The sequence below is a fragment of the Puma concolor genome, chromosome B3, assembly GCF_028749965.1.
Source record: "Puma concolor isolate L17-30 chromosome B3, mPumCon1.1.hap2, whole genome shotgun sequence".
NCBI lineage: Eukaryota > Metazoa > Chordata > Mammalia > Carnivora > Felidae > Puma > Puma concolor.
In genome coordinates, this window is record NC_141672.1 from 120957981 (window position 1) to 120970053 (window position 12073).

General features: G+C 44.0%; 1 protein-coding gene across 3 annotated transcripts in view; it reads left to right on the forward strand.

The window, feature by feature from the left end:
• CYFIP1 (cytoplasmic FMR1 interacting protein 1) overlaps nt 1–12073 on the forward strand; it is a 133728-nt gene that overhangs the window by 45296 nt on the left and 76359 nt on the right. For all 3 annotated transcript variants that reach the window (XR_015252818.1, XM_086711317.1, XM_086711316.1), the window contains exons 2-9: nt 2055–2177; nt 2253–2342; nt 3725–3802; nt 4055–4156; nt 5038–5219; nt 8610–8706; nt 8818–8946; nt 10221–10325. Coding sequence is in view for 2 of the 3 variants with exons in the window: in XM_086711317.1 (XP_086567443.1) it covers nt 2061–2177; nt 2253–2342; nt 3725–3802; nt 4055–4156; nt 5038–5219; nt 8610–8706; nt 8818–8946; nt 10221–10325 (900 nt within the window). In the remaining variant the exon portion in view is untranslated. The remainder of the gene's footprint in view (nt 1–2054; nt 2178–2252; nt 2343–3724; nt 3803–4054; nt 4157–5037; nt 5220–8609; nt 8707–8817; nt 8947–10220; nt 10326–12073) is intronic.

Here is a 12073-nt window from a genome sequence, read left to right on the forward strand (position 1 = left end):
ATACATTATGCTGTGTTCACCACAAGTGCAACTACCATCTATCCTGATACATCCCTGTTACAATACCATTGACTGTATTCATTATGTTGTGCCTTGTATTCCCATGACTTATTCATTCAAGATATCTTTTTTTTCCTTTGCTTTAGTTTATAACAGTTTGATTATGATCTGTCCAGTAAGGATTTCTTTAGGTTTATCCTGTTTGGGATCTATTAAGCTTCTTGAATTCATATGAGTGTTCTGCCAAATGTGGGAAGTTTTCAGTCATTGTTTTCAGCTATTTTTTTACCCACTTTCAGCACTCCTTGCACTCATAACACAAATGTTAGACCACTTGTCTCATCCCAAAGTTCCCCTGAGGATTTTCACTTTTTTCCCAACCTTTTTTCAGTTGTTCAGATTAGATAATTTCTATTGTTCACCGAATCTTTGTTTTGCTCTTGAGCTCATGTAGGGGCTTTAAAATTTTTCACACAGTATTTTTAGTTCTAAAAGTTTAAGGATTTTCTTTAGTTCTTTATATAAAGGTTTTTTTTCTTCCTCTGACATTCGATTTTTTCTTTCAGTTTGGAAGTGTTGTCATTGTTAGAGCATTTTTTTAGTAGTTGCTTTAAACTCTGATGCATGATTGTAATATCTGTATTATTTCATTGTTGGTATGTTAGTCATCTTTTCCTATAAGAATTAAGACATTTCTGGTTCTTTGTGTGCTGAGTCGTTTGGACTGCAACTGGACGTTTTGTATATTATGAAATGAGACTCTGGGTCTTAAGTCCTAGGCAAATGCTGACTTTTTATTTTAGAATCAAACAACCTGGTTCAATTTAGGGTGTGGTTTTGACCTGCTTTCTCTGGCGTGTGATTCAGTGTCAGTTCTGTTCTCAGAGCCCCTGTGGTGCCATTTGGATCTGTCCTATGAGTGCTGCCTCTGGCCATCTGGGAGTTTTCTGTGGTCTCAGGGATTGGGGTGTGAGAGGATCAGATCCATGCATTTGTCTCTTGGGCATGGGCCCAAAGTTCATGAGCAACTTTATGGGCTTGCTCTTCTGAGATTCTTCCTCTCCACATTGTCCCTGGGGCTGTCCAGTACCTTTGGGTTCCTTTTTTGGTTCTTAAGCCAGCAGCTTGGGGGTTTGGTAACTTGCCCTACCATGTACTTCTATACCCACACTTTCTCTGGGGCCTAGTGTTGGGAGGAGCTTCTTCAATTGAGTGTTCTCATCCAGCCTGTCTGCTGCTGTTTCCTTCTCACAATACATGTAGCTGCCTCATGTGTCCCATCTGGGGTCAGAGCTGCCCCACATGTCCTATCTGGGATCAGAGCTGCTTGGTGTGTCACATCTAGGGCTGCAGCTGCTTATACTCCCTGTGGCCTATCCAGGTTCAGACCAGCATTCAGCTGGAAGCAGGCTGGAGTGTGCGGTCTCCTCTCCTGGAGCTGGCACAGATGTGTTAGATGACATCCACCTTCATTTCTGTGCTTCTCTGTACTAGCCTTCGAGTTTATGCTCTCAGTCCTTTGCTAACACCTCCCTGTTTCATGTTGGCCCTTGGCCCTCAGCTTAGCCTCTACAGGCTGACCATGGAGAAAGGGCTCTGGCCTTTTCCATTTTCATCCTTAGTGTGTAATGTTGCTTAGAGGACCCACCTGGGAAGGTCTGCATGCTGGGAAGCACTGTTGCCCCCTTAGAGGATGTGCTGGCTTTCTTGAGGGCAGACATGGTGTTGAAGATGATATTCCCTACTCTGGCCCTGTAAGAGCCCCTTTGGGAGCCCTCTAGAGACGATGGCCTTAAAGTGGAAAGGGTGACAGGAAGCATGTGCCCTGCTCTATGACACTCCTGGAAGCTAGAAGAGGCTACATCATGCCTCCATTGCCAGCAAGCCCTAGAAGAGACACCAGACTCTGGGGGATTGGTCCTGACACCTCATCCACCCCCAGTTCCCTCAAGTGAGGGGTCAGGGGAAGGGGGTCTGATTGCCACACCTTGGAATGGTTGTCAGAGTATTACTACCCTTCCTCACAGTACAGGTGGCTCTGTGTTTTGTTCTAGGCCAGGATGGCAGCCCAGGTGACACTGGAGGATGCACTGTCCAATGTGGATCTCCTGGAAGAGCTGCCTTTGCCTGACCAGCAGCCCTGTATCGAGCCCCCACCATCCTCACTGCTCTACCAGGTGTGTGCCGAGTGGAAGTGGAGTGCATTGTCTGCAACACTGACCTCCACGTGATGGTTTTTCTCTTCCTTTCAGCCAAATTTCAACACTAATTTTGAAGACAGAAATGCATTTGTCACTGGGATTGCAAGATACATTGAACAAGCAACTGTCCATTCTAGCATGGTAATTCCTTCTGTATGTCTTTGTTTTCCTTGGGGGAATAGTACCTGTACTGACAAATGTACACCTTTTTGGTATTATCCTGATATGATCTGTGGTAAGGAAAAAAAGAAGAAAGTGGATGAAAATGCCTTATGTTTTTAAAAAGACCTTTGTGTTTCTTATTATAAACATAATACATATTCTTTCTGAAAATTTAGCATTTATAGCTCAGAGAAAACCTTTGTCAGCATTTTGAGGGAGTACCATTCTCTCTCCTCTTTATGTTTGTATTATTTTTTTAATGTTTATTTATTGATTTTGAGAAAGAGAGTGCACAGTTGGGGAAGGGGCAGAGAGAGAGAGAATCCCAACCAGGCTTTGCACTGTTAGTGCAGAGCCCAGTGTGGGGCTCGAACTCGTGAACCGTGAGTGAGATCACTACCTGAACCAAAATCAAGAGTCAGATGCTTAACCGAGCCACCCAGGCACCCCTCTCTCCTTTTTATTTACACTCGTATTCACGAACACAGTTATACACTAAGATATGACTTCGATTGCATGAATGAATTGCAGTGTTATTATGTATTTTAATGATTTCATGAACTTTTCACTTGTCTTTAAAGTGTGCCAGATAAGGTGGTTTTTTCATAACTGTATAGTTCATTTTGTAAATGTCCACAGTTGAATTACTTTTGCATGTTTACTTAGTTTCCCTTTTTTTATTTGTAATAGAAAATGCAGTGATGAATATCCTTCCAAATCCATCATTATTCCCATTGGTAGATTTGTAGAAGTGAAGTTACTGGTTTCAAGGTTGTAAACATTTTAAAGCATCTTAAGAATATGATGAAATTGTAGTTGATGTTTTTAGAACATCTCTGAACTTCTTACCATTTTTATCAAAGGAAACAATGTGAAAGGAGTAGACACTAAAGCAGTTTAAAAATGATGGCAGTCCTCTTTGCATGGATACTCTCTCTGGATTTTAAGTGTTGCAGAAATACAGCTTTTCCTCCCCTGCACTGGGGATGGCAGAGCTGCCTCAGTCTTAAGAGCCTTGAAGACCCTGTGCGCATCTGTGCTACTTCAGGTCTGCACTGGCAGCAGGTTGTTTAGGGTTGAATGGAGCTGAGGAATAGTGGCTGTGGCAGGTGCCTTGGGCTGTGCTGGCTCCTCTCCAGCCAACAGAAGCCATGAGAGTGTTTGGGCGGTCATTGTGGCCACACTACTGCACTGAACGTCACCAGCCTCTTAGCAGCTGTCTTGTGGCGTGCAGGTCCTGGTACTTGTCTATTCTCAAAGTGAGAGGATACTATGAAGTATCTGGGTTTTAGCAACATGGCATTTCCTTTTTTATGATCATTTTCCTACTTGTCTTTGATTTGCCCTTTGTACCCTTGCAGAATGAAATGCTGGAGGAGGGCCAAGAGTACGCGGTCATGCTGTACACCTGGAGGAGCTGCTCTCGGGCCATCCCACAGGTGAAGCCATCCCAGCCAGGCCACGCTGTCATTCCCGTGATTCCATCCCTGCTGGCCACGTCCCTACCACAGACCTCACTCCTATCCTTATGGTTCCCTCATCTTAGCCAGACCACACCCCCATGCCACCAGCCCTGCCTCTATCCCACCAGTACTTTCCCCCTCCTGCACCCTACCCCACAGCCTGCTGGGACTGCCTGCTCTCCTATCTAGCTTATTTGAAGCCTCTATATCATACTTGTTTATTCCTAGGTGAAATGTAACGAGCAGCCTAATAGAGTGGAAATTTACGAGAAAACTGTAGAGGTCCTTGAGCCTGAAGTCACAAAACTGATGAATTTTATGTACTTCCAGGTAAAACGGTGAAATAATCCTAGGGGTTTAATGCAGAGGAGTAGGAATCTGGCCCACTCTCACCCATCACCATGACTTACTAAACAAAGTGTATGTGAATTAAAGCAGCCATCATGGCCTCTGAGACAAAAGGGCACCAGACCTTTGTCAGTCTACAGCTTTATTGGCCCTTCCAGAATAAATACGTCTTTTGTGTTTCACTTCTCTTATTTCTTTAAGAGTGAATGAATATTTCCTTCATGAAGACTGCTTTCTGTCAGTTCCAAATATGTTTGTCTTTCTGCCAGTTTGTACTTTTGATTCATCTGGTTTTTCAGATGTTTTTCTCTCAGCCTCTGCTGACTGTCCACTTAGTGGTCCTTGGCCTGCCTTGGCTCCTTTGGCCCATTGGTTGGGTGGAGTAGCCACAGGGAGGGGACTTGCTGGCTTTTTAAGGATATACTTTGGAATTGTATGAAGGTTTTTATTATAGATTCCTTCAGCAAAAGGAGAAGATAGAACTTATTAGGAGATGAATTTTTGTTTTATCTTAAAGGTTATTAAGAGGAAAAATTTCCCTGCCCCCATCTTCACCTCTGAAAGTGAAAACATCTGTTTGTAGACCTTCTATTGGAGCATTTCCTCAGTAACTTTGCTTGAATAATCAACAAAATTCTTTTATTTTAGGGATAGTTGGTAAAGTGGAAAATTAATGGTGATTATCACAGAGCAAAGGCATGTGGAAATTACTTTATAGAAACAAGTCTCATTACCTGAGCTGTAAATGTCCACTCATTTGGGTGGGTATTTCATCAAAGAGTAACAGTGACTGTGCTTGAAGGTGGGCATGGAGTTGGCCCATCAGTGACAGCAGTTTTTTTGCCCTCCCTTCCTCTTTTCAGAGAAATGCCATTGAGCGTTTCTGTGGGGAGGTGAGGCGCCTGTGCCACGCGGAGAGAAGGAAGGATTTTGTTTCTGAAGCCTATTTGATCACGCTGGGAAAGTTCATCAACATGTTTGCTGTGCTGGATGAGTTAAAGAACATGAAGTGCAGTGTGAAGAATGACCACTCGGCATATAAGAGGTGAGTTTTGACCTTGTGCCCTAGGACCTTGCAGAGAGTGCTCAGGCAGGCAGAGTGGTTCTTGATTAGCCACATGCTCTGCACCTAGTAGGTGCACATCCCATATGTGCTGAAATAACCACAACTGTTTGGTAGTGGTTGTTTGGCAGGCTCAGGACTATTTGAATACACACTCCTGCGTATGAGATGCAGGGGTAGCTGGCGGATTATGTGTGTGGCGATGTATTGAGTGAGATGTCTTCTCATAGAGTATGTGTACATTGTGGTTTTATGAAGCTAGAGCGGAATATGGACACCCTGGTCATCCTCAAATGTTTGTTGAGGACCTCTGGGTGCTCAGCACATGTGAGAAGGAAGATGTGCACAAGATCAATCCCTGTTACAGAGGGTTAGGGTCACTGTAAGGCTTTTGGCTCCATAAGCATCTTGATGAACAGCACCTCACTTCCTGGTTGTACATTTTGGGAAGGTACACACCATCACAGCAGTGGGCAGAGCTGGCCTGTGGACTGTCTTGGGGTCACACTGAGCTTCCAGGTCCCCAAAACCAGCTCTCCTCCAGGGAGAATGTGGAGAACTTCTGGAGAAGAGAATTGGAAAAGGTGGGTGTGCCATGGAATACTGTGAGGGAGCAGTTGATGGCAGGAAGAGGAAGAAGGGTGGTTGTTTAGAGCAAAGCGAGCTGTCTTCTAATAAACTTTCTTTAGAAAGTCTGTGCTTGGTACTGTTGAAGGCATGGTTGGCTGGAATGAGATGCTGACTACTGTTTCTTCTGCTAGACAAAGAATCTTTGCTGTGAAATTAAATTTGATGAGATTTTACTTTGCATTGGAATAGGCTTTAGTTGTGTTGTATCTGAAATCACACAACCGTTGTCGGGTCTTTAAAATAAAATCAACATGGGATATAGTGCTAAACAGATCTAAGATTGAGGCAGCAGTAGGAGTTAAGCTGGATCATCTAGGGTTTTAAGCTTGGTCCATGTGATGTTAAGTGTAGGCATTCATCACCTAGAATTAGCTCTATGCAGAAGCCTGGATCTCCAGAACTAGAGAATCCTTGGAGTTGACCTATTAACCTTGCTTGAATAGGAAAGTCTGGAGTTGACCTTGTTTGATGTGCTTGCAGGCAGTCCGCACCCCCTCTAGGAGCCACCCAAGCTCTCCGGAGCACAGAGTGGGCCTGGGGCACCCCTCAGCTGCCATTGGCTTCTTCCTTTGACCTCTGTTTGGGATCCCTTATCATCTTCCCAGATAGTAACCCCCATTTCTCCCCAGCCCTCACACACTTACACTCACACTTTTTATTTGCACCTGGAAATAGCTAACAGTACAAATGCTTCTGAGTATAAATGCCAGGATAACCTATATGGCGAGGCTTGAGGAAAATAGAAAACAGCATCTTTGATTTTAAGTTTATTTATTTTGAGAGAGTGAGACAGCATGTGCCTGTGTGTGTGCGGGAGAGGGGGCATCTCTCAGCACATAGCCCGATTGGGGACTCAGTCTCATGAACTGTGAAATCATGACCTGAGCCAAAATCAAGAGTCGAACTCTTAATCGACTAAGCCACCCAGGTGCTCCAAAAAAGTGCTATCATATCAGGGTTCATATTAGGTTTAACTATATAATTTATTTATTTATTTTTTAGTTTTTAATGTTTATTTTTTTTATTTTTATTTTTTCAACATTTTTTATTTATTTTTGGGACAGAGAGAGACAGAGCATGAACGGGGGAGGGGCAGAGAGAGAGGGAGACACAGAATCAGAAACAGGCTCCAGGCTCTGAGCCATCAGCCCAGAGCCTGACGCGGGGCTCGAACTCACGGACCGCGAGATCGTGACCTGGCTGAAGTCGGACGCTTAACCAACTGCGCCACCCAGGCGCCCCTTTAATGTTTATTTTTGACAGAGAGAGAGAGAGAGAGAGAGAGAGAGAGAGAGAGAGAGAGACAGAGCATGAGCGGGGGAGGGGCAGAGAGAGAGAGGGAGACACAGAATTGGAAACAGGCTCCAGGCTCTGAGCTGTCAGCACAGAGCCCGACGCGGGGCTCGAACTCACAGAGTGCAAGATCATGACCTGAACCGAAGTCAGACGCTCAACCAACTGAGCCACCCAGGTGTCCCTAACTATATAATTTTCTAAAACCCAGAGAAATAATAGTGGCTTAAACAAGATTGCAGATTATCTCTCATTTCTCTCTCATCTGAAAAGTCCCAAAGTAGGTGATCTGCAACTGATGAGGGGATTCCACAGTGCTCATACCAGGGCTCCTGCTGTCCTGCTGCTCTGCCATCTTCATGTGTTGTCTCACGGTCCAAGATGGTTGCTTGAGCTCCAGCTATCATGTCTGCATTCCAGTCAACAGGGAGACAGTAGAATAGAAGGGATCATACTGTTTATTATCCATATACTTCCAAGTACTTTGCAGTGCTTTTCATTATATCTCATTGCTCAACCATTGGTCATGTGAAGATGAAGCACATTGCTGTAACATGGAAATTCAGGATTTATTCCTAAGGAGGTATGGAGGAAATGACTGTTGGGATAGGTTATTAGCCTTTACCATGGGAATTTTTTTCAGTAAAACCCCAAAGTTTTTTGGTTGCACAGACATGTCCTTAGGTGGCCAGTTTACGCTAAACTTTTTGGGGAACAGCCCTAGATGTGCAGAATGCTCACATTCGCTGCTTTATGCTGCTTTGCAAGACTCAGAGACTCAGTGTGTGCCTTCTAGTCTTATTGGACCTAAGTGTACAGGTAATTCTGTGTATGCTGTTTCCTCTCTCCTCACATCTTCTCTGTGGGTAGGTCAGGTGGACAGTTGTTTGTTATAGATGTGATAAGTGAGGTTCAGGAGAGTTCAGGAGGTCAATCCAAGATTGAGCAGTGTTTTGGTGGTGGAACCAGGATTCTGTCTCTGACCTTTGGCACCAGAACTGTGTGTGGTCCCTGACTTGTGGGAGACATGGTGGCCTAGAGGATTCTTGGTGGAGAACATGGACAGTGCCGGCCATCTTCATTACCATACTCTGGGAGTCACAGAGGGGGAGGCAGTCTTTCTCAGACTTAGGAACAGGTAGCCCAAGGGAGAGGCCAGTGTGCAGGAAATCCCCAGGAAGGCCTGTGGTTGGTGCTGCCACGTCTCTGAAGAAGTCCATTAGCTGTTGGACAGTGAGGTCGTGAGCTGTCCAGGTTGACAGAAGAGTGACCTGGAGTCCAGGGTAGAGAAGTTTGAGGAGGCTGAAATTATAACTCGCTTCTAAGACCTACATTGTCACAGATAACTGTAGCCAGATAAAGTAATCCTGATTTTCTATGCTTTTTTTTTTTTTAATCATTAAGTCCGTTGGTTATATGACTTTTTTTTTTTTTTTTTTGCTTTCAAAGGGCTGCTCAGTTTTTACGTAAAATGGCGGACCCACAGTCCATCCAGGAATCACAGAATCTGTCCATGTTCCTGGCCAACCACAATAAGATCACCCAAGTAAGGCTTCCCCCACCCTCCCCACTTTGGCTGATGGCATGCACTGCTGGGGTCTGAGGGCCAGGGAGCTAGGAGCAGTCAATGGCATGGATTTCCCACTTTGTGTTTCAGTCTTTACAGCAGCAGCTTGAAGTGATTTCTGGCTACGAAGAGCTCCTCGCTGATATTGTGAATCTGTGTGTGGATTACTACGAGAATAGGATGTACCTGACACCCAGTGAGAAACACATGCTTCTCAAAGTACGTGTATGGGCATGGCTGCTCACATAACTGTGCAGAGAGACAGGCTTGCTCTCAAGAAGAGGCTGTGCTTTGACTGTGATGCTCTTGCCAACCTTTTCTTATTCTCACGCTTGCCGTGTGTGTGTGTGTGTGTGTGTGTGTGTGTGTGTGTGTGTGTACACGTACGTGTGTTTGTGTACACAGCACCCTCCACCCTGCTGACAGCCTGCACTATAGGCTCTCCAGACACATTCCTTTGAATGTGTCCCAGGCTTGATCCCATTGTCAGGTATATGACATGCCTACCCCTGGAGAACGTGCTCATGACTGAGGAGTCCTGGTCAAGGGCTTCTGTCAGCATTAGCTTCTTGTAGCAAAGTTATCATCAGATTCTACTTGTTAAGGATGTGATTCCTAAGAATTAACACTACTGTGTCTCCATGATTGTAGTAGACTTTTCTTGGTCAAGAGCATAGCCTTTTACCATACTTTTCTTTATTACTCAGTTTTAAATTGGGGAGTGTTTTCAGTGACATTTCTTACTGGGATGAGGAGAAGTCAGTTCTGCCATTGCATTTGCTCTGCTTTCCACCTTTGGAAAGGATGGCCCTGAAGAACACTGTGCTGAGTGTCCTGTCAGCACAAACCCTTCCCTATAAGAGTGGGTCCAGCCCCAAGATCTCTTCCCCACAGGAGAGCATGGGCGAGTTGGTGCCCTCTCTAGTGGAGCACTTTATGACAGTGGAAATATTCTGTTTGTGCCATCTGGGGTGGGAGTCTCTGGCCATGGATACTTATGGAAATACATACTTAGTATTTCATTGGGCTTAATGAGAGGTGGGTGTTTGTGCCTGGAGAGGACAGTAAAATACGCACAAGAAATGACACAGATAAAAGAAGGGCTTCTTATGAAGGGATAGCTATTTATGAGGAGCTTTTAAAAGTGCTTTTTGAACTTTTTTTTTTAATGTTTATTTATTTTTGAGAGAGAGACAGACAGAGCATGAGCAGGGGAGGGGCAGAGAGAAAGGGAGTTACAGAATCTGAAGCAGGCTCGAGGCTCTGAGCTGTCAGCACAGAGCCCGACGTGGGGCTCAAACCCATGAAACCGCGAGATCATGACCTGAGCCAAAGTTGGGTGCCAACCGACTAAGCCACCCAGGTACCCCTAAAAGTGTTTTTTGAAAGAAGAATGAACTCCCACTTCAAATATATGAACTGTAGCATTAGAAGTTTTTATGGGTAATTAAACTTTTAGGTCTGAGTTTTATGTGCCATTTTGTGATTTTCAGGTCATGGGATTTGGTCTATACTTGATGGATGGGAGTGTCAGCAACATCTATAAACTTGATGCCAAGAAAAGAATAAACTTATCCAAAATTGATAAGTACTTCAAGGTGAGTTACATTTTTTTAGATAAGCCTTTCTTATCAAGTGTATACACTTAATTTTGGGAGTTAAACCTCTGTGCCCCATATTTGGAAACATGGGTGTGGGCAGTGGGGCGGGGGGAAATCACTGGCTCCCATCTGCAAAAGCAGCAGTTTTGTCTGGGTTTGAACCTTGTATAAAGGGCATCATGGCAGGTGTACTCTTTTGTATCTAGCTGCTTTCACTCACTTATTAGATTCATCTCTGTGAGATCCTGAAGCTGTAGTCCTTAGGTTTTCATTGTGGTATCACAGCCCATTTTATTATTATACCTCAACTTATTTATCCATTCTGCTGTGATGGACATGAGTTTTGGCTGGTATGAACAGTGCTCCTTTGATTTAGTGCACATCTGCGCATGTTTGTGTTTGCTCAGGGCTAGGATTGGGGGCCACAGGCATATACATTTTCAGTGTTAGATGTAGGCTAACAACTTCCCACATGGCTATGCTGATTTGCATTCCCATCAGCTATGAATGAGCCTTCCTGTTGCTCCACATCCTTTGCCAACACTTGACACTCACTTTTTTGAGGAAGTGCATCCTAAAGGGTGTACATCATTGTGATATTTTTGGCTGACATTTCCTTGTGGTTTAGTTCATATTTCTCTGATAACTTCACACTCTTCATCTTTTGTGTGTTCTCTTGTGAAGTGTCACTTCAAGTTTCTTGCTCCCTACCCCGCTCCCCCACCCCCCTTGATTTATAGTTCTTTATATATTCTGGGTACATGTTCTTTGTTGAATACGTGTGTTATAAAATACATGCATTCTGTGCTTCTGGCTCTCCTTTTCACTTTCTTAAAGGTGTCATTTGGTGGACAGCAGTTTTTAATTTTAATGTAATCTAATGTATCAATCTTTAATATCTACTTTAAGAAATCTTTGTAGGGGTGCCTGGGTGGCTCAGTTGATTAAGCGTCTGACTCTTGGTTTTGGCTCAGGTCATAGTCTCACAGCTCATGGGATCGGGCCCCATGTCAAGTTCTGCACTGAGTGTGGAGCCTGCTTTGGACTCCCTCTCTCTCCCTCTCTCTCCCTCTCTCTGTCCCTCTCTCTCTCCCTCCCCCCCCCACTTGCTTTCTCACTCTCTGTCTCTTTAAATAAACAAACATTAAAAAAAAAAGAAATCTATATAGAGCGGGCTTATGAGAATTTTCTTCTTGTTACCTTCTAGAAATAGCACTATTTCTTTTTCCATCTAGATCTATAATCCTCCTGGATCTGGCCTCTGTGAATGGTGTGAAGAAGGGTGTTGACATTTTTTGATTTTCTTTTTTCCCCTTATGGGTATCCAGTTGATTCCGTCCATTTATTGTAAAGGCCATCTTTTCCCCCATTGCTGTGCATTGTTGCCTGGGTCATAAAGCAGGTGTCTATATATATGTGATACTGTCTTAGGTTTCCTGTCCTCCTCCACTGCTCTCCATGCTCCAGGGCAACACTGTCTTAGTTGCTATAGTTTTCCGTAGAACAGATCTGCTTATCAAGAAGACTTCAAGATACGTTCTTCAAGATTATCTTGGATATTGTCCCTTTACCTTTCAAAATAAATTTTAGAATTGGCTTGTTGATTTCCATATACACAAACACATATATGCACTATCCATAAACCATTTTTCTTCTTGGAATATTGTTTTGTTTTGATGTTTATTTATTTTTGAGAGAGCATGGGTAAGGGAAAGGTAGAGAGAGAGAGGGAGACACAGAATCTC